This window comes from Callorhinus ursinus, unplaced genomic scaffold, assembly GCF_003265705.2.
Source record: "Callorhinus ursinus isolate GAN/ISIS: 27379988/994484 unplaced genomic scaffold, GSC_fseal_2.0 scaffold4, whole genome shotgun sequence".
In the NCBI taxonomy this organism is placed as follows: domain Eukaryota; kingdom Metazoa; phylum Chordata; class Mammalia; order Carnivora; family Otariidae; genus Callorhinus; species Callorhinus ursinus.
In genome coordinates this window covers 40,705,774-40,733,510 of record NW_027397066.1, presented here as the reverse complement: position 1 = coordinate 40,733,510, position 27,737 = coordinate 40,705,774, and the positions used below count along the sequence as shown (strand labels likewise).

Here is a 27,737-nt window from a genome sequence, read left to right as displayed (position 1 = left end):
TTCTACATAATCATACAAACATGATGAATTTAACTATAGCTTGAGAATACCTAAATGCATTGGTGTTTATGTAATCTGTCTGGAATCCTGGAGCTCCTGGCTCGAAGCTGTACAGTTCCTGTTTGGATAGTCCTACCTTCTGTGCATTGCAGACTCTCTCTAGTGGCTCCTCCCTCCGTGTCCCAGGGGAATGTGCACACTGTCACTGTGGCAAGAGGCCAGAGCCTGGAAGATGAAAAGGTGAAGGTTTGCCAAGGGCAGGCAGGCTCCAAGGGTGGATGGGTGGAGCCTCAAAGGCTCAGGTCTAAATCCCCACCTGGCTAGATCCAGAAAGAGACCCATTTGAAAACTGCCTAAGGACCTAAGGTATGCCTTAGAAACTGTTACTGTTGTGGTGTTCTTCCTACATCTTATCAAACATACCTTCTTCTGCTTTCTGCCTATTGTTTTAACTTCTCTTTTATAGAAGAATGGCCCTTGGTTTCTGCTGTACTTTGTTTTTTCTCCAGCCTTCTCCCTATCTCTCTCACTCTGACACACACACCTCCGATATCTCTAACTGCTTCCTCATACTTAGGCTTGAATGTGTCCATTTAAAGACTGACATTTTACCTAATTGTTTCCAATTTCCTTAGAAAGTTTTCTGGAGTTCTTAGGGGTTCTTTACCTAGTACATAAAAGTTTGTAGTATACATAATTTTTCTTTACAAATCAATGTATTTCATTTTAAGACATAAAATTATCCTTATCTAGCTTTTTTGAACTCAAATTTATTAGTTAATGTATAAATCTCTTAACTTAAAAAGAACCAGGTCAATGAAAATCTTTAACTTATGCCCCCATAAGTATTTTTCAATCATACGTTTCTCTTCAATACTGCAAAGTAACGTGCCTGTGAATGATGACTATATTTTTTGGTTGTTCATATTGTTACATTAACTTGGTATATACGATTGTATTTACAATGATTGCAGCTTTGCATATAGAAATATATCTTTCTGGCTGTACAAATTAATTCAACTTCTGGTATTGTGTAAGAGGCACACTATAAAAATAAATCACTCCTCCATGCTGCAGGGCACCTCTACAGTTCATGGCCATGTGTACCTGGATTTAGGTGCCCTTCAAAATGTAGGAGAATTGACCTTGTATAAAACCAAAGTTTAAAAGTTACATGTTAAATTTCATTCACTCCATGCATTTATTCATCCAAACAGCATAGACAGACTGCAGACTATTGAAAATATAAAACATGAGGAGAAGGGGGAAGCATTATATATATATATATATAACATATATAATATATATTATATAATATATATAACATATAATATATATTATATAATATATAATATATATATATAGTTCTAGTCATCATTTAAAAAAAGAGTCTTGTGAATGAACTCTTTATAAATTTTCCATATATATATCTGGAAATATATGAAATATATATATTTGGAAAACATAGCCCTTCTGGGAGCTGACAGTCTTCTGGGGAGTTTACTATCCATTTTCTTTTAAAATTTTCTGTGTATACATTTAGCCATTGTAGATTCTTATTTTAAAATTTTCAACTTCTCAATCTTTGATGAAAAAGATAGTTGATGTTTATATATCTTATTACATCTTCATGGTGCTGATGCAGAACATCCTTTTTATAACCCATTTTGTTTACGTTGTATTTCAACTTAAAGTCACAAAAAAATGTAAATTTAATTTTAAAAAATCAAGAGTCTCCTTTTGTGAGTTGAACTTTCCCTTCATATCGTTCACAGTTTAGTGTAACTGGATGGCTGGTCACTCACATAATAAACCACATAGCTGATAACAGGTTGTAGATAAGCATAATAGACTTTGCTCAGTACTAAGGACCAGCAAGAAAACAGAGAAGTCTTTAACCTTGGTAGGTTTCCATCCAAAGCAGATTGCACAGTGAGTGTTCCTGGAATAACAGACACAGAGGTGAGGCCCAAGTGAGTATGTATTCTCTGAAAAATCAGGGGAGTTGTTTCTTTAAAATGTGACATAAATGTAATTGTATACTATAGCTTTACCATTTTTTTTTTAAAGACTTTATTTGAGAGAGAGAAAGCGAGCATGTGGGGGCGGGGGTGGAGCAGAGGAAGAGGGAGAAGCAGACTCCCGGCTAGGATGGGGACCTAAGCGTAAGGCAGACACTTAACCAATTGAGCCACCCAGGCGCCCCATAGCTTTACATTTTTTAGCTACATTTTAATGCCCCAAGTTCTAAGAAATCAAACATGCACTTAAATTGGCAATCAAGGCAAAATAATTTTCCTAAATCTTAAATTGAAAACTGTGGGGCGCCTGGGTGGCTCAGTAGGTTAAGCGTCTGTCTTCAGCTCAGGTCATGATCCCAGGGTTCTGGGATTGAGCCCCATTTCAGGTTCCCTGTTCGTGGGAAGCCTGCTTCTCCCTCTCCTCCCCCCACCACCATGCTCTCTCTTGCTATCTCTCTCTCTCAAATAAAATATTTTTTTAAAAATTGAATTTTCTGCTAATTTGCTGTTAATTTTCATATACGTTATTTTGAATAAGTCCATTTTCCTTTCTCTAGGCATTATGAAAAACCTACATTTCAGAGTCCTAACAATGCTAATAGGCCTTTATTTTACCGGAACAATGACAAACCCACCCAGAAAAAGCAGTCTTTTATTCAGTTCGGAGTGCCAATGGAATGGGTATCCTCTGACAAATTGTTCTTTTACTGGAAAGGATGATATCCATGTGGACAGACCCCAGTCAGCAGCCACAGTGGACACAAGGGCCAGTTTCCTTAGGGCTCTCTTACGGTCACACATGAGAAAAGACTGGAATACAAAACGTCTGGACCTCAGTAACAATCGCATTCCAAACATCACCTTAAGCCCTCTTGCACACTTCCATGCTTTGGAAGTACTAAACCTCAGCAACAGTTCCCTCAGCTCCATCGCATTGGATCTACACAGTGCTAAGTCCTCGTGGGGGAAACACCGCAGAAGCAGCTGGAGGCATGGGCTTCCGTTTCTAAAGTTGTTAATTCTTCAAAGAAACAAACTCGCCGACATTCCCAAGGGTAAGTACAATTTTAAAAGACGGACTAGACCAAGAAACAAGGAGATGTTTTATGCCCGTAAGAATTCCATGTTTTCAGTTTTGAGGAAACCACTGAAAGTAAAGCAATTTTATCAGGACAAATGAGTTTCTTAGTGAAATTTCAAGTTATAATATGTGGAATTCATAGCCAATGCAATTTAATCTTCCATTACTATAATCTACATTAATGTAATATAGATTTGTCGGAGACACAAGGAGGTATTTAAGTGCTAAATAATAATGCATGATTTCCAATTACCTACTTTGATTATCAGATATTTGCTACTATATATAGAAAGCACTAAGAAATAACTAGTTCATGTACTTTCAGTGTGTAGCACAATTCAAATTATATTGCCATATTTATAATACTTGTTTTCTTAGAATACATTTTGCATCTGCTTGTCTAGTTGTCCTCCAAATGTAGACTAGAAATATGCTAATGTATGATCAGTATGTAAACTTTCTTATCAAATCAAAATCAGAATTCTTTTTTTTCTTTTTTTTTAAAGATTTTATTTATTTATTTGACAGAGAGACACAGCGAGAGAGGGAACACAAGCAGGGGGAGTGGGAGAGGGAGAAGCAGGCTTCCCGCTGAGCAGGGAGCCCAATGCGGGGCTCGATCCCAGGACCCTGGGATCATGACCTGAGCCGAAGGCAGACGCTTAACGACTGAGCCACCCAGGTGCCCCAAAATCAGAATTCTTTATCCTGGTTTCTAATAGGATACTTCACATATTCCTGTTGTTTAATTTTCATCTCTTCCCGCATTCAGTAATCTACATGTTGGAGCTCCTTAACTAATCACCAATACTTTATTAAGAAAATAGATTCATAATCCACAGCTCCCTTCACCTTTTTTAGTATTCAGGAGTGCTAGACAATTTCCTTTCCTTGTTTGTTTTTAATCTTGGCCGCTATTTGCTAAGTACTTACTTTATATAAGACATTCTGCTAAAAAACAAAATGTAAGGATATTGTCTTTTTTTCTCCATCCTAAGTTATACATATTTAGTTTTTCTTATTTTCCATTCTTTCCTTTCATATTTTTATTGTTTTGCTTTTTCTCCAGCTTTTGGTCTTGTGTTAAGCATCATTTTGAGAGCCTGCCAGGTGAAGGAATGACTATCCCAGTCATGAAATCAACAGAATTGTGTGAGAAGGGAAGGAGTCTTCTCTCCCTAAGCTTTTCCATAAAAGCAATGTGCAGGATTTTCAGTGTAAAGTATAAACTAATTGCATCATGTTTTGTAATTTTTACTGTATTATTCTTATTTTTAAAAACCTGTTATTTGTAGAACATTAGTAATTAAAGAAAAATCTAAAGGAAAAAACATAAGTCCTTCGTGTAATACAGTTGACCATGGTGCAGGTCTACTTATATATGGATTTCTTTTTATAAATATCATAGAGCACTGTAAATATATTTTCTCTTCCTTACGATTTTCTTTTTTTTTAAAGATTTTATTTATTTATTTGAGAGAGAGAGAATGAGAGAGAGAGAGCACATGAGAGGGGGGAGGGTCAGAGGGAGAAGCAGACTCCCCGTTGAGCAGGGAGCCCGATGTGGGACTCGATCCCGGGACTCCAGGATTATGACCTGAGCCGAAGGCGGTTGCTTAACCAACTGAGCCACCCAGGCGCCCTTCCTTACGATTTTCTTAATAACATCTTCTTTTCTCTAGTTTACTTTGTTGTAGCAATACAGTATATAATACATATAACATACAACATATTTGTTAATTGACTTTCTGTTACAGGTAAGGCTTCCAGTCAGCAGTAGGCTTTTAGTAGTTAAGTTTTGGGGGAGCTAAAGTTATACATAAATTTTTTACTCTGTGGGTGATCAGCACCCCTCAACCCTGTGTTGTTCAAGGATCAACTATATATATTCTTTAAGTCTATTCCTCATGCCTGTGTACATATTTTTCTTTCAAATTGGATACTTTCCATAATATTTCCTAATTTGTATTTTCATATCACAGTGTATTTTGAACATCTTTATATAATTAAGCAATCTCATAAATAATATTTTAAATAGTTGAATAGCTTTTATATATACATATGTTATAACCAGGTTAATCAAACAACATTTAGACTATTGCCATTTTGTTTGCTATAACTCTGTGATGATCATCATCATAGCTACACATATCCATATGATATAACATATTTCTTAACTAGTATGGTAGATGTGAATTTCAACCCCTAAATTCAGGTGTACTAGAGATATAACCTTCTGTTGTCTATAATTCAACATAATTTCTGATTCTGAGCCCCCATTCTAGTAGGGTCAGCTGGGGATGGGGTGTAGAGATACTTGTACTTAACATTAGTCTTCCATGAGCTTTCCTCTGCTTTTCCCCAAATTTTATACCCTAACAAGTGTGTGTGTGTGTGTGTGTGTGTGTGTGTGTGTGTGTGTGTGTCCCTTACCCCTGCCAGCCGGAGAACATTTCTTTTCAGTTTTTTCAGTTTGGAGAAAATTCTTCCCATTTTTTTGTTTCTTCAAAACCCTCTGTCTAGATCTAGAAATTCCTTTCCTCTAAAGTTTTAGGCCTTTGGAAAACAAAAGCCAGAAAGACTTGTAGACTCCTCTGTTTTCTGCCTTGCACTGTGCCTCCCCTGGGGTAATTAACACAGAGCCTACTTTCTGGTTGAATGGGGAGAAATGGAAAGAGAGACATAGAGATAAAAGATTAATATATCAAAATATTATCCCGCCACTTAACATATCTCCTTAAGGCAGATGAATTAATTCCCCAGAGCTAATTGGAGGTCAGAGGGAATACAATTCCATTTAAGGACCAAACACCCCTATAAAATGCACATACAACCCCATCTTTCTTTTCGGAGTTGAACTTCTGCCTCCCGAAAACATCAGGAAAAATGTTACACTTACAAAGGAGAATAAAAAGTGAAATGAGCGAATCATGTATCTGAAATTCTATTAGAACTCTAGCAGATGAAACCATAGAGAGATGAATGAAACCAATTGATGATGGAAGGCCAATGGAAGCCCTGAACCTAATTGGATATAATTCAGAGTTCTTTTATCCATAGAATTTTGTGATTTGAATTTTTTTCCTCTAATCATCACATATTTCAGTTGAGCCCCCTGTAACGTCCCTTTGCCATTCTATGATTCTGGGACTGTGGCTCAGTCACTCTGACTTTGAAATCCCATTTTGGAGGGAAAAAGCTGGTAAAGGGGAGGTGCTGCCTGGAGTACCATTCTATTTCTGACCTTCCCTTTGTTCTTTGATTCCTTTGTTCTAAGCCTGTTTAAAGGTAGCATCTGGGGGCGCCTGCCTGGCTCAGTGGGTAGAGCTTGCCGCTCTTGATCTTGGGGTTGTGAGTTTGAGCTCCACATTGGGGGTAGAGTTTACTTAAAAACATTTTTTTAAAAAGGTAACATCTTGGTAATGTAATATTTACTCATAGAATTATGAGGATTAAAGGAAAAATGTATTTCAAGAACCTACTGTAACATGGCATTTGGCATAATAAATGGTAGCTATTAAAATATGTGAAAAGTACTTTGTATACTTGTAAAGTACTTTGCAAATATTAGTTATTTTTACTCTCTTGGCACAAATTCAGGATAGCATTCTATTTAGAAACAAATTATAAATTCGGTTTTGTCTAAATCTCAAGTTATCTTTTAAAATGTTAAATAACTATTGCAGTAGATGGAACTCCTAGCCCACTATAATTCATGAGCAGAGAATCATTTGTGTCTACCTATTTATATAAGTGCTTGCACTCATTTAAAATAATAATAAATCAGAGATTCTCACAAAGTAGCAATCAAGCAACTGGCCTTGTAACACATGTGTACTTTTATAAATCATGTCTCACATCTTCAAATGGTGACAGCTTATAGAAGCAACTAAAAGTTGCTTTCACTCAGGAAAGCCCATCTTTGTAAGAGTGAAAGCTCACACTAACTAATCCAGAGTCAACTGATCCCATACCTTCAGAGTCAGCTCTGATGTCACCAGTAAGCTTCATGTTGGGAAAAACACCCAGAGGAGGTGTCAGCCAATGCAATTTACAAAACAGTTAGCTAGCTATGAATTTAAGCTTCCTGATGAGTCCACCTTTCTCCCAGATCTCTGGAGTACAGTGTTAATAACAGAAAAATCAGTTTTAAAACATTTAAAACAATGGGATAAATCTCCAGTTAAACCCAAGAGATAAATGTGTTACAAATGAGATGAAATAATACCCGACTTTTGAAACTGGTGGAGGAAAAAAAAAAAAAGACAAAAAAAACAGTGTATGGTAAAAACAAAAATATGTTATATTCTTACTTATTTTTAGGGAATTAAATATTTCCTCCTGATTGCTGTTGGATTATGGAAATACCAATAACCTATGTTCTCAAAACCAGGTCAGGTTCTAAAATAGCAACATGAATGTATGTCAGTAAGCTAAGAGGGCAAAGTCTTTGGCTCACCTATATAAAACTGACCACGTTGAGGGCTGACCTTATGAATAAAATATCTAGGACCATTCCAGACTCTTCCAATTCTTAATACTCTTTGAACTTGAAACCATAACCCCCTGAATATCATTTTTTTGTGTTATCAGATTATCGCTTTCGGAGAGTATTTAGGAAGTTCATAGTCCAAAGGAACATTCATAGGCAATTTAGTGTCTGGGCGTACCCTTTATGGCCTTTCTTCTAATAGACACTGAGACAATTTCTTGGAAATAATAAAATGCCTCTGGCTACCTAAATGCAAAAGCTGATCAGATTCCTGCTTCCCGTGGCTTATGTGATCATCAGAAAGCAGTTCAATAAATAATTCCTTCTCCACAAAAGTGCCTCCGTATTTTCCTCCCAGTGTTCAACTCCCCTCTGTTGAAACATGGAACCTACCCTCTGATGTCCATGCCTCGGCCATGAATGCCCCTCCCAACTTCTTTTGTTCACCAGAGTACCCCCCTAAACATTGATTCACCATGCAAAATTTTTAAAAGAACACATTTCCCCCATTGAGAAATGCAGCCAAGTACTGTGGAAGAGTTTACTCAAATCTCCCAACTCTCTCCTGGGAGACCCCAAACAAACAATGTCATTTATAGGACCCCACCAGTTCTCTTAATACAATTAAACCTTAACTCTCTAAAATTGGAAATAGATGGAAATTTTTCATGTAGGAGTTGTAACTGCACTTAACAGTCTTAATTCCCATCTGCAGAAGTTTACCTTCTTCTTGGGGAATCTTAGCTTGATATTATGAAGGGAGTCGAATAAGGGGTTATCCTTATAACTCTCTGCCTTCAAAGTCCCCACCCCTCCCCCCTCATGCTTAGGATGTTCTGGTCCCATCCTTCTTATTAACTCTTATACTCTTCTTCTATACTCTTATATTTCTTGTATTACTCTACCTGTTAATTGACCTTAAACAAGACACTTAACCTATAAAAACCTGCCTGGTTCTTATTTTTAACTGAGGATGGTGGTGTATACAGGGAGGATATGAGGGTTAGAGATGGTATTTGTAAAAAGTTTTTTTTTTTTAAGATTTTATTTATTTGACAGAGAGAGCACAAGCAGAGGGAGAGAAAGGGAGAAGCAGGCTCCCTGCTGAGCAAGGAGCCCGATGTGGGGCTCGATCCCAGGACCCTGGGATCATGACCTGGGCCGCAGGCAGCCGCTTAACCGACTGAGCCACCCAGGAGTCCCGGTATTTGTAAAAACTTTTAACACAGAGAGTGATGATACATGTGAAACATTTCTCACAGCATATGGTACGTAACTGGTGCTCAAAAATGTCAGTTCCCCTCTAGTGCCTTTCACCATCCTGAGTCTCTAATTGTGTTCCCCACCATCCCAGTCTTTGCTGTGATGGTCACGTCTGTGATTTGAGGTACAGTGGGTAACTGTAGGTGATTTCCATTCTCTTTCTTAAGTTCAAAGTGCCTATCAACAATTCTGTTGTTACTGCTCAGACTTCCGTAAGTCTGTACATTGTTGGAGGCCCCTTCTCCTCTGTCTTCTGAGCACTCTTTGATCTGTCCTTTGACTCACTGAACCACACTGACCCATGAGACCATCACTACTATCAAGATAATGAACTATCTGCACCCCCAAAAGTTCCTCATGCCCCTTATAATTTATCTTTCCCACCCATCCTCTCCCTTCTGTCCAAGTAACCACTGATGTCCTTTCTGACACTATAGATTTGTTTGTATTTTCCATAATTTTATATTCATGCAATCATATGATATGTACTTTCATTTTTGGTATAGCTCCTTGCATTCAGCGTAATTATTTTGAGATTCATCCATGGTGTTGTATGTATTAAAAGTTCATTCCTTTTCATTGCCAGAATTCATTGTATGGATATGTGTTTTCCTGTTAGTGGAGGACACTTAGGCTGTCTTTTTTGGCTATTGTTAAAAAAGCTGCTAGCTAAAGGGATGGAGAAAGATAAACCATTAAGGGCGCCTGGGTGGTTCAGTAAGGGTCTGCCTTCGGCTCAGGTCATGATCCCAAGATCCTGGGATCAAGCCCCGCATTGGGCTCCCTGCTTGGTGAAGAGCCTGCTTCTCCCTCTCTCTCTGCTGCTCTCCCTGCTTGTGTTCTCTCTCTCCCTCTCTATCAAATAAATAAACGAAATCTTAAAAAAAAAAAAAGAAAGATAAACCATTTAGATAAACACTAGTCAAAAGAAAAGTGGAGTGACTATATTAATTTCAGACAAAGGAGACTTTAGAACAAGGAAACTATCAGGGATAAATAAAGCACTATATAAAGGGGATAAAGGGACCAATTCTTGAAGAAAACCTAATAATTTTAAATGTGAATGCACCTGACAGTAGAGTGTCAAAACGTGAGGAAAAACTGACAACTGAAAAGAGAATTAGAAAAATCCACTATCATTGGAAACTTCCACCACTCCCCTGTCAATTGATAGATTAAGCAGGCAGGTAATCAATAAAGATGTAGTTGACTTGAATATTACTATCAATCAACTTGATATAATTGGCATGTATGGGATACTCCCTCCAACAACAGTAGAATACACATTTTTTTCAAGCTTACATGAAACATTTCCCAAGACAGACCACATTCTGGGCCATAGAACACACCTTAACAAACTTGAGTAACAAACAAATCATGCAAAGTATGTTCTCAGATTACAATGGAATTAAACTGGAAATCAGCAACAGAAAGCAGCAAACCCCTCAAATCTCTGGAAATTAAACAACACATTTCTAGATAACACATGTGTCACAGAAGAAGTCTCAAGAGGGATTTGAAAATATTTTAAGCTAAGTGAAAATGAAAATACAATTTATCAAAATTTGCGGGATGTGGCAAAAGCAGCAGTTCGAGGGAAATGTATAGCATTAAAAGCATCCACTGGAAGAGAAGTCTAAAATCAATAATATAAGTTTCCATCTTGGGAAATTAAAGAAGTAAGAGCAATGTATGCCTAAAGCAAGCAGAAGAAAAGAAATAATAGAAATTGCAGCAGTAATAATTGAAATTTAAAACAGCGAAAACAATAGATAAAATCAACAAAACCAAAAGGTGTTTCTTTGAAAAAAAAATAAAACTCATAATCCTCTAGCCAAACCAAGAAAAAAAATAAGAAGACACAAATTGTCAGTATTAGAGATGAAAGAGGGATCATTGCTACTGTTCCTGTCAACATTAAAAGAAGAATGAAACAAAGTCTTTGTGGTGATATATGCTTTCATTTCTCTTGGGTAAAAAACCTAGGTGGAGAATGGCTGAGTTGTATGTCAAGTAGATGTTTAACTTTTGAAGAAATCACCAGTGTTGTGTGCAGTGGTTGTACCATTTTAAATTCCCACCAGCATTGTGTAAGAATTTCAGTTGTCCTACATCCTTACGCATACCAGATATGGGCCATCTTTTTAATTTTAGCCATACCAATAGATGTATAGTGGTATATCATTGTGGTTTTAGTTTGGATTTCCCTAATGACTAATATTGAATTACCTTTCTGTGTGTTTATTTGCCATCTGTATGTCTCTGATGATGTATATAAATCTTTGGCCAATTTCTAATTTTTTTTAATTATTGAGTTTTGAGTGTTCTTTATATCTTCTGGATACAAGACTTTTCACAGATATATGACTTGTAAATATTTTCTCCCAGTCTGTGGCTTGAGTATTTTTTTTTTATTTTAACAATATCTTTCAAAGAGCAGAATTTTAAATTTTTGTTAAGTACAGTTCATCACTTTGTTAGTTTATAAATTGTGTTTTGGTGTCATATCTAAGAAATCTTTGCCTAATCCAAAGTCACAAAGATCTTTCTCCTATGTTTTCTTCTAGAAGTTTTATAACTTTACTTTTTTACATTTTATATTACAGGTTTATGATTTATTTATATTTAGGTTTAAATTTAGGTTTTACATTTAGGTTTATGATAGTTTTAAAATAGTTTGAGTTAATTTTTTGTACATGGTATGAATAACTTATAAAAGTTTTAAAGATATGCAATTATTCCAACACCATTTGTAGAAAAGACTATTTTTTCTATCCTTTTACATGTATCCTACTCATGTTTCTATATTTAAAGTAGGTTTCTTGTAGGAATTATATCGTTGACTCGAATTTTTATCCAAACTTGGAATCTTTGCCTTTTATTCGGTGTTTTTAAACTATTATTTCTACCTATCATCTTGATATTTTTTCTATTTGTTCCTTCTGTTCTTTGTTCCCCCTTTTATCTTTTTCTGCCTTTTTTTGCATTAACTGTGTATCTTTAAAATTAATCCTCTTTATCTCCTTTGTAGGCTTACTAGCCATAATTCTTTGCTGTTGTTGTGTTGTTTTAGTGGTTACTTTGGGATTTCCAGTATACATCCTAACATCTTTATTTGGTGTTATACTACTTGCCCATAATACCTGAAACTTAACAACAATATTCTTGCACCTCTCTTCTCCTGGTGTTTGTGCAAGTTTTGTCATACACTTTACCTCTACATATATATTGTGAGTCCTACAATACATGTTACTATTTTTGCCCTTTTTGTTTGTTTTGTATGAAATGTTCATGGTTAAACAAAATGGTTGAGAGATCCCCAAGTTTCAATCCCAGCTCCACAGCTCCACCTACTCTGACATGGGGCAAGTTCCTAACTTCACTGCACCTAGGTTTTGTCAATTACAAGATGGTAACAACACCCAGGGCTTTGTGAGGATTAAGAGGAGATGTTTGTGAAGTGCTTAGAGCATAAAGAGAGTATACAATTAAACAGGAGTTTTAAAATGATTTCTTCCCGGGCGCCTGGGTGGCTCCCTTGGTTAAGCGACTGCCTTCGGCTCAGGTCATGATCCTGGAGTCCCGGGATCGGGTCCCGCATCAGGCTCCCCGCACAGCGGGGAGTCTGCTTCTGCCTCTGACCCTCTTTCCTCTCGTGCTCTCTATCTCTCATTCTCTCTCTCTCAAATAAATAAAATCTTAAAAAAAAAAAATGATTTCTTCCCTCCACTGAACTCCTAGGGTCCGTGTTCCATTCAATTAAGCAGCAAGATATTACAGGAACTATGAGCTCACAGCCATATGTAGGCCAGGCAAGTGCCATGACGATGTTAAGGAAACTATAGCGTCTTTTATATTGTTGTCTTCTGCTGCAGTTTTTTCTCACAGACCCATATGTTTGCATATTAAAATGTATAGGAATAGTCTTCACTCCATGAAGAAACATGTTTTCTCTAGGGGTTATATTCAAAATATTTAACAACTGGCCTATAACCTGGGCTTTCCCACTGGGTTTCTAGGGCCGTGGGGCAGCCCACAAGGGCCCAGCAATGGTTATTTACAAACCAATATGGAAATATTTCTTACTAGCCTATGCCAGCTGAGTATCAGCCTTGGTTCTCTCCCATTTTTTTTTTAAACATGCAGCTTCTTGGTCTGTCCCTTGTTTTCCTGTTTTTGATAGAGGCATGAGTACAAAGAAACCATCTTCCTCTGTAAGTGCCTGCCCCAGCTAAAGCAGACAGCCCTCATTCAGCTCTCACAAAGCATTATCTTGTGCCACTGGAACTTTAATTTTTCAAGAGAAGCTAGAAATGCGAATTTTTGTGCTGAATCTTTATTGTTAGCTCAATAATTTTTAAATCTCTGTGCGGGTCAAACACTGTGACCTCCGGCTTATTGAATACATATTATATTCCAGGCATTGTAAGAGTTAACAAAAATATGAATTCCTCCGCGAAGGGACTAATCATCTGATGGAGAGGCTGACAGGCAAACAACAGTTAATTTTATAGTAGGATGGTGGGGGTGTAACGTCTTGTATAACTAGTAACTTTTTCTTGTGTGTATGTCTTATCACTCACTCAGACACAAGGATGCTATGCTCTGTCCTCAGCACGAAGTGCCTGGCTCATAATGTTTTGATTGAGTTGTCCTAATGATCTCTTACTTAATCTGTACAGCTGATGTGCACATAAGATAACATTGAGGTACAGCTATTTACATTAAGTCATCATCTCTGCATAATCAGTCTGATAATGAGCATCTTGCAGACAGTAGACAAGGAATAAGCCCTTCTGGAATTGAACCAACCTGATCTGTTAAGTAGTAGTTGGTTAAAGACACAAACTACATGTAGGGGGAGCCTGGGTGGCTCAGTCGGTTAAGCATCTGCCTTCAGCTCAAGTCACGATCTCAGGGTCCTAGGATCAAGCCCCACTTCAGGCTCCCTGCTCAGCGGGAGTCTTCCTCTCCCTCTGACCCTCCCCCTTGCTCGTGCTCTCTCTTTCTCTCTTTTGCTTGCTCTCTTTCAAATAAATAAAATCTTAAAAGAGAGAGAGAGAGACACAAGCTATATGTGAGAACAGAGCAGAAGGGAAATGTGAAAATGCAGGGCATCCGTATGAGACTCATATGGGAAATCAGATTTGGAAGTCTGCTATGACTGGCACCTCCTTCCCAGCCTTTATGTTCTGTGCCAAATGGGCCTCCTGGTTACTCTCTGGAATCAAGTGAAATACAAAGCTGGAGACCAAGACCCAATTAGATTCTTTTTGTCAGAAAACAAAACCTCGCTACAACTTATTACCTCTGAAAAATAAGCGAGTGCCTAGAAATGTTACAGGATCAACAAGAACTCTGGAGTGTTACTACTACTGATCGCTCTGTTCAGCTCCCTCCCGGCCTTTTTCCTCCGCTGGCTCAGAACATAGGTATCTGTTTGCATGTGGCTCTTTTTTTTCCCAAGAACGTCTGCAACAGAACCTTTTCCTTCCTGCGCGGTGGGTCGTGCGCAGATCCCTGTAGCCTCCGCCGTTCAGCCTGTCCTGCACGGACAGCCCCGGCAGGGTGCCTCCACTGTCTGACCTTGATAACCAACAGTAAATATCACCCGTGTGTATTTTAACGTGCTTTTTCATTTTAACAGGACTGTGGAAACTGAAATCATTACAGAGTCTGGATCTGTCCTTCAACAGGATAGCGCAGATCGGTTTGTCTGACCTTAGACACTGCCTGCGGCTGGAAAACCTCTACTTAAAGAGCAACAAGATATTCAGGATTCATCCAGAAGCCTTCAAGGACCTCAAGAAGTTACAGGTTATAAAGTGACTTTTAGAGTATTTAAAATACGCAGACATCCGGGCCATTGCATTAGAAGAATATTTCTATGGAAGAGTTTCTCCACACCCAGGAGTACGGGCTATTAGTCAAAAACTCTATTTTAAGGCTCTGCTAAAATTGAAGTCTCTCTCTTGCCTCAGAACTCAAACGCCTCAGTAATGGACATGAATTTTACTCGAACATAATACTCAACCGCAAGAATTGGCACACTATTTTTCTAAATCAAATTAAACCCAACTCCAAGTTTCCACTTACCAGTTGGCAGGAAATTCAATCTGGGTTATAATTGAGGCTCCCGCCCTGAGCTGCAAGGTGGGTCACAGGTCCCTGGGGTCTTGTGCGATCTGGAGCACTTGAGGAGGCCCCTCTGAGCCACCCCAGGCAATGCTGAGCAGCCTGGGACGATATGGGGCTCTGAAGGCCTGCGACACTGTTGCTTCCAAACCCAAACGGGGCCCTAAATAATAAAAATGATCATAATAACAGCCCATACTTGTAGAGTACTTACCACGTACCATATACTGCTCTGAACAAACATTGGACCCATCTCGGACCCCTGTCTCTCAAGCGCCTTGCAGTTAATCTCACTAATGCTGACAGCTGTGAAGGGAAGGAACCCCCCCGCTCCCCGGGCCCCCCAAAGCCCTGCTCCGGGCTTGGCCGCTTCAGCCCCTGCCCCAAGCACTTTCCTCCACCTTCCCCACTCTTCTCTGGGGGATAATTTACAGTCTCCCCGCAGCGCTCCTTTAGAAAGGCCAGGGGGCTTCCAGTGGGACGTCTAGCGGGACATCTAGCTAGGTCTTAGGGAAAGATTCAGTCCTCCATATCCTCCATCACAGTCCCTCACTCTTTAGACAGGCCCGCATCATTCAGTAGAAACCAGCTGCGAGCCACATACGCAATTTTAGACGCTCTAGTAACTAGATTCAAAAAGTAAAAAAAAAAGGTGAATTTCGTTTAGTAATGTATTTTTTAACCCAGTATACCCAGATATTATCTTTTACCCAGGTAACCAATATACAAATTATTAATGAGAAATTTTACGTTGTTTTTCATGCTAAGACTTCAAACCCACATCCCAATGGGACGAGTCACATTTCAATGCTTGAAAAGCCACGTGTGGCTAAGGGCCATCATATTAGACAGCATCAACATAGACAGCTGATTTTCCCCAGGTTTAAGAAAAGCGTTCTTCAAGTATAGGTGGGAGATGAATTTCCAACTGCCACCTGTCAGCCAGGGCCCCCAAGTCCCTCCTCTACGGAAGGGAGGAAAGTGAGGCCGTGGTAAGGTGGGTGGGCTCTGGGCTCAGCAGCCTGGGCTGGCTCTGCCGCTTTGCAGCCACATGATCTTGGGCAAGTCACCACATCTCTCTGTGCCTCAGTTTTCTCCTCTGAAAAATGAAGGTAACTTCATTCCTTTCTCATAGAAGTTTGTGAGAATTAAATGTTTTAATGCATATAAAGTGCTTCGAATAGTACTTGGAATATAGCAAGGTCTTTATTTTTTTTTAAGATTTTATTTATTTATTTGACAGAGAGAGACACAGCAAGAGAGGGAACACAAGCAGGGGGAGTGGGGGAGGAGGAAGCAGGCTTCCCGCTGAGCATGGAGCCCGATGCGGGGCTTGATCCCAGGACCCTGGGATCATGACCTGAGCCGAAGGCAGACACTTAACGACTGAGCCACCCAGGCGCCCTAGCAAGGTTTTTATAAATGTAAACTGCATGTAGAAATTCTAAAGTGGCCACAGTATCCCACCCTCTAAACATACATATCTGATTGTGCCACTTCTTGTTAAAAATCCTTCTGAGCTTTCCCAACAAGGGACTGGCCCCTGCCCAGCTCTCCAGCCTCATGGCAAACCACTCTCCCTTGTTCACTGCACTCCGTTTCTGTCTTCACACCAAGGCTGAAGGATCCCGTGCTGATCCTTTGCCTGGGAAAACTAATTCTTCTGAATCTTTCCAATGTCACTTCCTCAAGCAAACCTTCCTGGGGCCTCCAGATTGAATTCATCGCCCTTTTATATACACTTATAATGTGCTATGTTTTTTCCTCATTGCATTTATCACAACTGAAATTATTTAGCTTTAGGTATGCTTAATTGTTAATGCCTATATCCCCCCAATCTCTTTGAGGACGTACATCATAATCTATTTTGTTTTCTAGTGCTTAGCATATGTCTAATTCATAACACATATTTAAAAACACTTGCTGAACAAAGGAATGAATAAATGGATGATGATCATGAATAGGTATATCACAAATAACTACTAATTTAGCAGTCTAAAACTACACACATATTATCTCATGATTTGGGGGGTCAGGAAGCCCGGCAAGGCCCTGGGTCCTTTGCTAAGGGTATTTCAAGAGGCTGCAGTTAAGGTGTTGGCCAGGGTTGGAGACTCCCCTTAAGGCCCAGCTGGAGATGGACCCACTGCCAAGCGCACGTGGTTGTTGACAAGACTCAGGTCCTTGTGGGCTCTGGGACTGAGGGCTCAGTTCCTTACTGGTTCCTTACTGGCTGTCAGCCTCAGTCCTGTGCCACATGGGCCTCTCCATAGGGCAGTTCACAGCATGGCGGCTTGCTTTAGAGCCTGAAGGAGAGCCTGCTAGCAAGAAAAACATTACAAGCTAATATAATGTCATCAGGGGAGTGACATCACATTGCTTTTGCCATATTTGATTGCTTAGAACCAAGTCATAGGCCCTGCCTGTGCTCCAGGGGAGGACATTCCTTAAGGGCGTGAATACCAGAAGGCAGGACCATTGGGGAGCATCTTTGCTGCAGTAATTATCAGAGCAGATGAGAAAGCCTGCTTAACTTGGCAGTGCTCCCCAGCTCCCCACAAATGAGTTGTTGGATTGCCTGGGAACCTCATTTAGTATACTGTATAGTGATCATAGGTGTATTTGTGTTTGCGATTGCCCTATGTCTGTTATTTCCCTTTAAGTGTTCTGTAGCTAAGTTAAGTTAAGTGTTCTGTAGCTCACAGGTAAGAGATGCTACAGGCAAACTAAAAGTGTTTTTAGCATAAAACATTTAGCCTGAAGAATGTTTGAAATCATCTAATTCTCGCTTCACCTGAACTGCCCAGAATCATACAATTTCTCCTCCATTATCCCTTCTACATGTTTGCCAATAACTCTAAAAACTGGTTTTGGAACTTGATGGAACTATTTGGTACCAGAAAGCTGAATATCAAAATAGATGTTGGTTTTTTCTTTTTCGGGAGATGCATCTAGTACTTGCACTGTGCTATGTGTCTTCCCATGTGGGAATCTTCAGAAGCCAGATAGAGTTTTCAAAGCATAAATTCATCCTCATGTTTAAATGGAACGAAGTAAGTTTCACTGGCATTTCAAATTAGCATTTCTTTTCTTAATCTTTCCCATTCTTCTTAGATGCGATGACTTGTGTAGCAACATTAGTTGCCTCTTCCAATCTTTCTATAGTGTACACCCCTTTCAAATGATGGTGGATGGCTTTTTCTTTAGGCAAATTAGACTGTTCTGCTTTAATCTTTCCTTGGAAATTATTCCTCCTTAATCATTTTATTAGTTTTCTGTCCTTGATCCAGTTTTGTTTTCAGTTCCGTAATTTCTAATATAATAAGATTCTGGGATGAAGAAAATACAGATGTGCACTAAAAGGAAAATAACTACCCGAAGCACATCGGAGTATTCCACTCTGTTGCTGAGGAGGGGTACATAAGAAAGCTATTGATCACAGGAAAGGCCTGACCAAGCGAAGTGGTTCTTTCTACCCCGAGCCCCCAAGTCTCCTCCTTCCTGTTTTCGGCAACCTTCCTTTGGGAGTCAAGACTGCTTGGTTACTCAGCACTGGAAAGGTCACCCTCACTACCTAAGTTCAGGGAGAATTCTGATTCTACACGTAGTGGTCTTGGTCATGGTGCTATTTGATTGTTTGAATCAGTTCTTCTTAGGAATTTATATAACCCAGGATGCCAACGCTGTTTTTTCCCTGATGTTTATAAAACCATTGACCTGGATAACATTCATCGTCTCTGGCTTTCATTCATGGTCCAATTTTCTTTTCCTTTCTTTTTTTTCCCCTTCCAGCAAGGTTTACATTTTCTCTTTTATGATTTTCTGTTCTTCTAACTACCAACCTGCCCCTCCCTAAGCCCCACGACCCCCCACCCCTGCTGCCTCCTGCTGCAGGCCTCCTCCACCCAGCCCTTCCGTCCCGGGCAGTGGGAGCCCAGGCTCCAAGAGAGCCTGTTCCAGAGTGGAAAGCACGCAGCTGTGGAGCTAGATCAGATCTCAACTTTGCCACTCCGTTCATTCATTCCTTTCTCCATTATTTACTGAGGACCCGCTGTGTACCAGGCCCTGGTACTAGGGGCTTTGTGGTATGTACTGTGTGACCTAGCCCAGTTCCCTCCTCTGTGAAAAGGAGGAGGAGAAGGTTGAAGCACCCAGTAGAATGACTGGTACATAGCAGCACTCTGCAAATGGATGGTAGCAAGAGCTACACCCAACTACCTTTCCTGCTGAATCATGTCACGGCCATATCCAACTTCCACAGATCCTGCTCTATGTTTCTAGAGCCACTGAAGCCTTTTTGGTCCCCAGGTTCATCTTCGTTTCTGATTAGACTAGAAAAATGAGTCATCTTGTATATACCAGGTGGCCATGGATGCAGGGAATTGTACTACCACCCTTGAGATAATTGTTGATGCAAAAGATCTCTCTTTGCTACTTCTGGTCAACCACAATTCTTCTGTGTTCTATGTTCTCATGGCCCCGTATCTTTGGTCACTTTCAAGATCACAGTGCTTCCAGAAATTCTCAACCTGGTATCTAATTCTAGACCTTGATAACCACCGGGAGTTTCAGTTTTGTCTGAGCACAAATTACAATTCATAGGAAAGAAGGGAGGGGAAAGGACTGGGCATCTAATATAGGCACCATACTTAAAGCTTTCACATACATCTGACCCTTACAACAACCCTTGGAGGGAGCCTCCTAAAAAGTGAACAGTTTGCTGAGGCTCACAGAGTTGTTAGGGGGCAGAGCAGAAATTTAAACCCAGTATTCTCTAACTCTCAAATCAGGGCTAAATTTGTATTGCCTCCCTAGCAATGTAAACAATACCTGTAACTAGTATTTATTTTGTCTCTAAATGTCTTGATTCACAGACTGCCCTCAACTTGTTTCTTCTCAAACAGGTGGTAGACCTCAGCAACAATGTTCTGACCACCATCCTACCCATGATGGTCATTGCTCTGGAGCTTCCCCATCTGGAGGTGGACTTGGCTGATAACCAATGGCAGTGTGATTATAGCGTGGCAGCCTTCCAAAAGGTCATTTCTGAATCCTGGAGGAAAACATGGAATGTCATCTGCAGTGAGTCTATAGGTAAGTCAGTGGCATCTCGTCTCTCTGAAGTGGTTCCAGCTGAACTGAGAAAAACCCATGAAAAATTTAGTCTCATTGGAAACCATGACAGTCCCCTTGAAAGCAAGAGTGTTGATTAGGGATTAAGTCAGCCTCGGGCTGTGTCACAGAATAATCACTGGTACCTGTTTCCCTCAGTTCATGGATGATTTTCTTCACATGGTCAAAGAAACCTAGTTCAAATTGCTCAGAAACAATTGGATTTGGTCAAAAACAGTAATTTCACAGGGAGAGAAAAGCCCCCAAATGTCACATTTTTATCCCAATTCTTTTTTTTTTTTTAAGATTTTTACTTATTTGAGAGAGAGTGTGAGCAAGGGCACGCACAGGAGCAGGGGGAGGGGCAGATGGAGGGGAAGAAGCAGACTCCCTGCAGAGCCCGGAGCCTGAGGTGGGGGTGGGGCTCGAGCGGATTCCCAGGCCCCCAAGATCACAACTTGAGCTGATCCCAGGCCCCCAAGATCATGACCAGAGCTCAAGTCAAACGCTTAACCAGCAGAGCCGCCCAGGCGCCCCAATCCCAATTCTTAACAAATAACTGATCAAAGAAACTTTTAAAACGTAAAACATGATTAAAGTGTTTGCCTCTGAAAATAACACCATATGTTAACTATACTGGAATTAAAATAAAATAAAATGCTTGCTAACCCTATGAAAGTATAATCCTGTTATATATATTATATGTATGTGTGTATATATATATATGAATGTTTGTATATATATGTTTATATATGTTTATATATGTATATATATGTTTATGTATATATATACACACAAAAAAACACATATATTTCAAAAGTATACTTTGATTGGTTCCCTGACATTCTACCAAAATGCTAGACTATGTTACTAGAGTTGAACATTCTGGAAAACTTTTTTTGCCATTAACTATCTTGGCTAAATCTCAAACTCCTCACTGGATATGGGGGGGGGGGGGGGGGGGGGGGGGGGGGGGGGGAGGTAAGGTTTTTTGTAATGAGTCCTGGACTCTGTTCTGTTCATGACTGTCACTAAAGTAGAAAATGGCCATGCTTACTAGGTTTAGAAGAAATCTATGAATTTTATTTAATTTTTTAAAAGATTTTATTTATTTATTTGACAGAGAGAAACACAGCGAGAGAGGGAACACAAGCAGGGGGAGTGGGGGAGGGAGAAGCAGGCTTCCCACGGAGCAGGGAGCCCGATACGGGGCTCGATCCCAGGACCCTGGGATCATGACCTGAGCCGAAGGCAGACGCTTAACGACTGAGCCACCCAGGCACCCTGAAATCTATGAATTTTAAAGATTTATTTATTTATTTGAGAGAGAGAGAAAGCGAGTGGGCGGAGGGGCATAAGGGGAGAATCTTCCAGCAGATTCCCCACTGAATGTGGAGCCCCAATGGGGGCTGGATTTCCCCACCCATGAGATCATGACCTGAGCCAAACCAAGAGTCGGATGCTCACCGCCTGAGCCACCCAGGCGCCGGGATCACAGAGGTCTTAATGTCAGCCGCCCTGTTTCATTCCTCTGTAAAAACCACACTGGCATTCTGGGTATGGAAGGCAGGATGTCAGGAGCCAGTGAGAAACCTGAATGTTTGTGTTTGCCAGCCCTGGGGCACAGTGAGAAATTGATATCGTGCACATAGGCAGAGCCAAGGCAGGTTGTGCAGGTAGCTGATGGGATGTTCTCCAAAATGTGCAGTAGGTGGAGGAGTCAGAGGAAGGAGAAGTGGTATAGCTGTCCCCGTCTGTTTTCTTTCCTCCCATGAGCAGCAATCAGGCAAGAAGCCTAAGAAACGGACAGCCTCCCAGGTCTCTAAGTAGCAGGCGGAAGCCTGACCGCCAGGTGTAAAAGGTGTAAAAGCACACGTGGCCGGAGACATACTACTGGTTACAACCAATTGATCAGCCAGGAAAGCTGCTTACTGTCATGCAATGTACACCTGAGACATAGCCAGGTAAGGACTGAGGAGGACCCACAGAGCCTTACTTCCGTGTCCACTCACTGTGTGTTTCCCCCCACCCTGCTTCCAGGGAACGAGAAGGCAGACCAGTGGACCCTCCAAAGCGAAATTTCCAGGGAGACCCACCTTCCTCACCATCCTGCAAAGCCTGTGAAAAGCTTCCCGCCTGGCCAAGCCAAAAGGCCCCAGGCAGGCTGGTTTGAGCACCCTGGCACCGTGCAGAGGAAGGGCCCCGCGGGCTCCCCGGCCAGCGAGAGGCCGCGCAGGCTGCCCAGAGGGGCTAGGAGCCCCAGGGATGTGCCCACAGCTGGCAGACAGGGAGACACTTCCCAGGACCTCGCCCTGGCCATCTGCCTGGCCGTGTTCATCACGTTCTTCGTGGCTTTCTGCCTGGGGGCTTTCGCCAGGCCTTTCATTGACAGACTGTGGCACCAGAGATGCGCACGCAAAAGGCCCAGCTCGGACAACGCGGATAACGCGTACTCAAACAAGGGCTTCTGTGGCGACATTGAAGCTGCAGGGAACGCCCAGCACCCGAGAACAGATCAGCCCCTCCCAGGGCCCGCCAGCCCCTGCGCTGCTGTCATCCCCGACGGCCCTCTAGGAGAGGGCGGAAGGGAGCCTGGCAGGCGGCAGAGCAGGGGACCGTGTGGGGACAGCAGAGGGCCAGGAGGTGGGAAGGAGTACATACTTCTGAGTGACAGCGCAGCCCATTCCATTCTCCAAGGACAGCCGAATGCTGGTCATAACCAACGAATTCCAGCAGGGCAGGATCACATCCGCAGGGAAGATGCTCTCGGGGAAGTAAATTACGCAACTCTGGCCCCGGAAGGTTCTCCCAGTGCGCATTCAGCGGGTGCCCCTGTGCGAGCTGGCAGATTGCAGACGGTCTCTGGCTCAATTCACAGTGACTCGAGTGAGTTAAACACACCGCTCTCGGGAGAAATGGCAGCTTCTATCTCTAAAATGCAAACGCATACGAAAGCACAGGGGGCTGGAGAGAATGAGTGGTTACCTTCGGAGTTTTCCAAGGAAATGCAAGTGGGCACTTACCTGAATTTACTGGACGCACGACAGCGAGGGCTCCAGGGGGCCAGTGCTGAGGAAGGGCTTCCCGCCTCCCATGGTGCGGTCCCACTCAGTGACGTGGAACCAGGGCAGAAACATGCTCCTTCTGACCCTCAGTACCCATTGGACAGCAGCTATGATTCTGATTCTGATGAAGGGTCTTTATTTACTCTAAGTTCAGTGAGTTCAGAGGATGCAAGAAATGTGACCGAAGAAGAGGCACATGGTGAGAAGAGCCACAGACCCAGCAAGCCCCCAGAGGACGAGGCCTCGGGGGTGAGGAAGGACAATGTTACATCATTAGAGGACCCTGAGGACTATATCCCCTGCCAGAAGATTCTGGAGAAGGATGAGAATCAGGAGGACTGTTTTGAAAACCCTCTCATTTCTGGTCCAGACTCAGGCTTGTGTGAGACTCATCTGGAAGGTGCCTCTAACACCGACACATCTGAGGGTCCACTGACCCTGCCTGGGTCTCTGGGCAGTAGCAGTCCCTCCAGGGATGAGACCCCAGGCACGGTCGTCTGTGATTATGCCAGAGCTCTCCAATCTGAGGCCGTAGAGTGGCTTCACTCACTTGGAGACTTAGATTTAAATGTAGATGTTGTACCACAAACACCACCATGGTCCGCTGAAGTTCCCTCAGATCCTGATGAGAGCGACTGTCATGAAAGAGACTCAGACATTTGTAAATATGAACCTTGCCTTCAGGAAATAAACACAGCTCAAAATGATGTTCCTCTCAAGATCACTGCCGGTGAAAACTTAGCACCCTCACAACAAAATTCGGAAGGGGGCAACATGAATCCCCACCTAACGGACACTGATGCGAATGAGGGGTTGGTATGCACTCTTGAGGACTCGGATTCCAGAAAGGTTAGAAGCCGCACACAATTGTTACAATCCTGTAGCGATGAAACGGCTCTTCAGTGTGAAAGAGGAGAGGGGGGTTGTGCTGAAAGCCGTTCCAGAAGCCAGGTGCCATTATTACAAGAGCTCCCAAGTGAAACCAGTTCACCAGGAATGCAGGAGCCCTTCAGTGGCAGAGACTGGGGTAAATACTCAGAAGAGAACCTGTTGCAGTTAGAAAATATTCAAATGCAGACCCAGGGCCACCTGTTGGGAGCTGGCTTGCTGTATGAGGACCTGCTCTACTACGATGTGGAACTTGAAAATCAAAGGGAATTCAAGTAACATTTTGAGTTCAGATTGAAGCCCTTAGAACCGCTGAACAGATTTTCTTTAAACAAATTCCACACAGGACGGCACAGCTTTCTGGACAGTGACTGTGAAACTACAAGGTTAGGGGATTCACAGCAACTCTAAATATTTGCTCATAAGTGATGTTAAAAGAGGGACCATTTTGTAGACCGAACTGTAAATTAGAAGTCAGTCTTCACGAAGAGACGTGGTATTGTTTGTAAAAAGGAAAAGCTACCATGCCATTATCCTCAGTTAGCCCTTCCTGGGCGGGACTCTCCAATCTGGGCTGTCAGGAGCTGTGTTCTTCTGTGTATCCTCCTGTTTTTCTGGCATTTTCTCCTTTTCCTTCCTGACACCCCTTGTCCACCTCTGCCTGCCCTCTCAGAGAGCATTCCTCAAAGAGCTGTTCCCGGTCTTTCTTAGGCACCGCTCTCCCTGGGCCCCACCACTTCACCATCAGCCCCATACAGACCGCACCTGCATCGGCGCCGCGAGGCCCGGCCTCCCTCCCAAGCTCCAGACTCACATTCTCAACCCCAATGGCCCAAATCCACATAAATCATCCCGGGACCTAAAATTCATCATTTTCCTTCACAAATGTGATCTTTCTTGATCAACAGTATCATGACATCCACCCAGAAAAGCCAACTGAAATTGCTGCCTTATCTCCAACTCTTTGTCTTGTAGTTCCTGTATCTGAGTAACTTCTAACCTCTGTGCCGTGGAAGTTCGTGTATGTCTATGCAAGGAGACATTTCAGTGTAGCAATCTGGATGGGGCTAGGCAGTTCATGTCAAACCGGCGTTTGCACAGAAAGCACCCTGCTTTTGCTCAGAGTGTATATTTAGGGTGGATTAAGATGGGAGGGGATTGAATTTGGGGAAAGGAACTAACCATCCCCCAATCCACCTGCTGGCATCACCACTAGTCTCATAGGATCTAGCTCCTCAGTGGCTCTTAACTTTGTCATCTCTACTCTCAACCCCCAAATAAGGCACATCCTTATCTAGCTCCTAGATTATTTTAAGGCCTCTTTGTAACCTTTAGTACTTCTCCTTGCCCCCACTCACCCCCCCCAAAAGTCTTATGTTCTCTTCATCTCTCCACTAATCAGAAACCTTCAGTGCAGGTGGCTGGCTGGCTCAGTCGGTAGAGCATGCAACTCTTGATCTCAGGGCTGTCAGTTCAAGCCCCACGTTAGGTGTAGAGGTTACTAAAAAAAACAAATAAGCAAACAAACAAAAACCCAGAAAACTTTCATGCTCCCCATTGCCTATATAAAGACCAAATTCCATAATCTAGATACATCCTACCTTTCCAACTGTATCTCATGACATTATCACTTCACACATGCTGCATTCTGGTTTATATCATTTAGACCAATCATTTATTCATTTATTTTAGCAAACTTTTGAGACCTTCTTTGGTCCCTGATCAGTTTCTCCCGTTGTTCACAATTGCAATTTTGAAATTTCCTTGCCCTTGAACTTTCACTGAGAAAATTTAGGCTGTCAGGAAGAAACCCCCTCATTTCCCTACCCCACAGCAGTACACATTTACTGTCCACATCTACACTCACTCCTTGGCTATGAGCTAAGAAGTCGGCATTCTGCTGTGGTCAAGCTTAATCCCTCCGGTCAGCTCCTGCTACAGTCCTGGGCATGGATCCATTCATGTTTCCCATTCCTTCACTTCCAAGCTTTCTCTGTCTAGTGGCTCCTTCCTACTGACTAAAAGAGTGCCCAAGTCCCTTCAACATTAAAATAAAAGGAAGAGGGGTGCCTGGGTGGCTCAGGTGGTTAACCATCCGACTCTTGATTTCAGCTCAGGTCGTGATCTCAGGGTCCTGGGATGGAGCCCCACATCGGGCTCCACGCTCAGCACAGAGACTGCTTGTCCCTCTCCCTCTGCCCCTCCCCCCACTCATGCTCTCTGTCTCTAAAATAAATAAATAAAATCTTTTTAAAAATGTTTTAAAAATCAAAGGGAGAAAACCCCACCCTACACCTCCCTCAAAATATCACCTTCTGCTCTTTAAATAGCTAGGCTCCTCAAAGGAATGGTCAGCGCCTCTCCATTGACTCCTTGGTGTGCTGCCATCGGGCTCCAGCCCATCATTCCCTTAGCCTGTGCCAGTTGAGGCCACAACACCCTCCAGTTGCTACATACCATGGACTCCTCAGCCTTCATCAAACAAGGTCTCCACAGCATTTGACGCTGGAGACCACCCCCACCTCGAAACTCATTCTGTGGCTTTGTGCTAGAACTCTGTAAAGGTGAGGATCCCAACAGGATGCAGATGGCAAGAAACAGGAATGACTGGAGAGAGGTTAATGAAGGAACTGTTTGAAAAGCTCTAGATGGGATTAAGGTGAACCAGCAAAGGAAGATGAGGGACCTAAGGACTTAGCAACAGGAGGACCACCTTTCCCACCCTTAGGTCTGCAGAGACGAAAGAACCGCAGCTATGCATGCACAACAGGGGTGTGGACTTGGGTAGAGGAACAGAGCCACTAACAATCCAGAATCCAGCAGGAGGAATCACCCAGCTTCTCTCTCTCTCTCTTCTGGCCCTCCCTTCTCTGTCAGTGCCTCCCAGCCACTGACCTCTAGAAGCCAGAGAGCGAGAGAGCCAGTGAGCCAGTAGATGCAGTCCACAGGGGTCACAAAGCAGGATGAAGAAGGGAAGAACGCAGAGTTGGAGGGGCAGATGGAGAATATCCAGCATACACTTTCTTCTGATTCTTCCACCTCTCTGGTCATTCTTCTTCGGGCTCCTTTCTACCTCTTCTTTCTATGCTCACCTATTGAATAGCTATGTTTCCCAGGGTGTGGTCTTGGAAACTCTGGTCTCCTCACTCAGTTCACGTTCCTGGGGTGAGCTCTCAATTCCACCACCACTTAATTGCTGATATGTTTCATTTCTGTGACTCCAGCTTTGAAATCTTCCTGGAACTTTACGCTCGCATCCAGCTGCCTATGGGACGTTTCTGTAGGCACTTCCAACCAAGCGTGTCCATAATGAAGCTCCTTGGCTCCTCCTAATCCTCCACCACATCTGATCTCTGTGCTCCATTTCACTATCCACCCAGTTGCTCCATCCAGAAACCCTAGAGTCATTCTTTTGACTTCCTCCTCCTTTCTTTCCAATCTAATTCACTGGTCATTAAGAACAGCCATTTCTGGGGCGCCTGGGTGGCTCAGTCGGTTACCCGTCTGCCTTCGGCTCAAGTCATGACCCCAGGGTCCTGGGATTGAGCCCCGCATCGGGCTTCCTGCTCATCGAGAAGCCTGCTTCTCCCTCTCCCTCTGCTGCTCCCCCTCTGACTCACTCTCGCTCTCAAATAAATAAAATGATTTAAAAAAATTTTAATTAAAAAAGAACAGCCATT

General features: G+C 42.2%; 1 protein-coding gene across 2 annotated transcripts; it reads left to right on the top strand.

Moving 5' to 3' along the window:
• Positions 1 to 341: 341 nt before the first annotated feature.
• LRRC66 (leucine rich repeat containing 66) lies at positions 342 to 27,737 on the top strand. Of its 2 annotated transcripts, none has more exons than XM_073891654.1 (5): positions 342 to 366; positions 2,579 to 3,076; positions 14,505 to 14,674; positions 19,897 to 20,086; positions 22,145 to 27,737. In XM_073891654.1, the coding sequence occupies exons 2-5, from the start codon at positions 2,584 to 2,586 to the stop codon at positions 24,334 to 24,336; spliced, it is 3,045 nt and encodes a 1,014-aa protein (XP_073747755.1). In that variant the 5' UTR covers positions 342 to 366; positions 2,579 to 2,583; the 3' UTR covers positions 24,337 to 27,737. The 2 variants fall into 2 exon arrangements, with proteins under 2 accessions (XP_073747755.1, XP_025742756.1); XM_025886971.2 differs by lacking the exon at positions 342 to 366 and adding an exon at positions 1,943 to 1,973.

Bases quoted from the DNA above. Each gene is read 5' to 3' on its own strand.
- LRRC66 (XM_073891654.1), top strand. From the start codon at position 2,584: ATGAAAAACCTACATTTCAGAGTCCTAACAATGCTAATAGGCCTTTAT. The intron at 14,675-19,896 runs GTTATAAAGTGA...CTTCTCAAACAG, and splicing joins AGGACCTCAAGAAGTTACAG to GTGGTAGACCTCAGCAACAA. The intron at 20,087-22,144 runs GTAAGTCAGTGG...CCCTGCTTCCAG, and splicing joins CATCTGCAGTGAGTCTATAG to GGAACGAGAAGGCAGACCAG.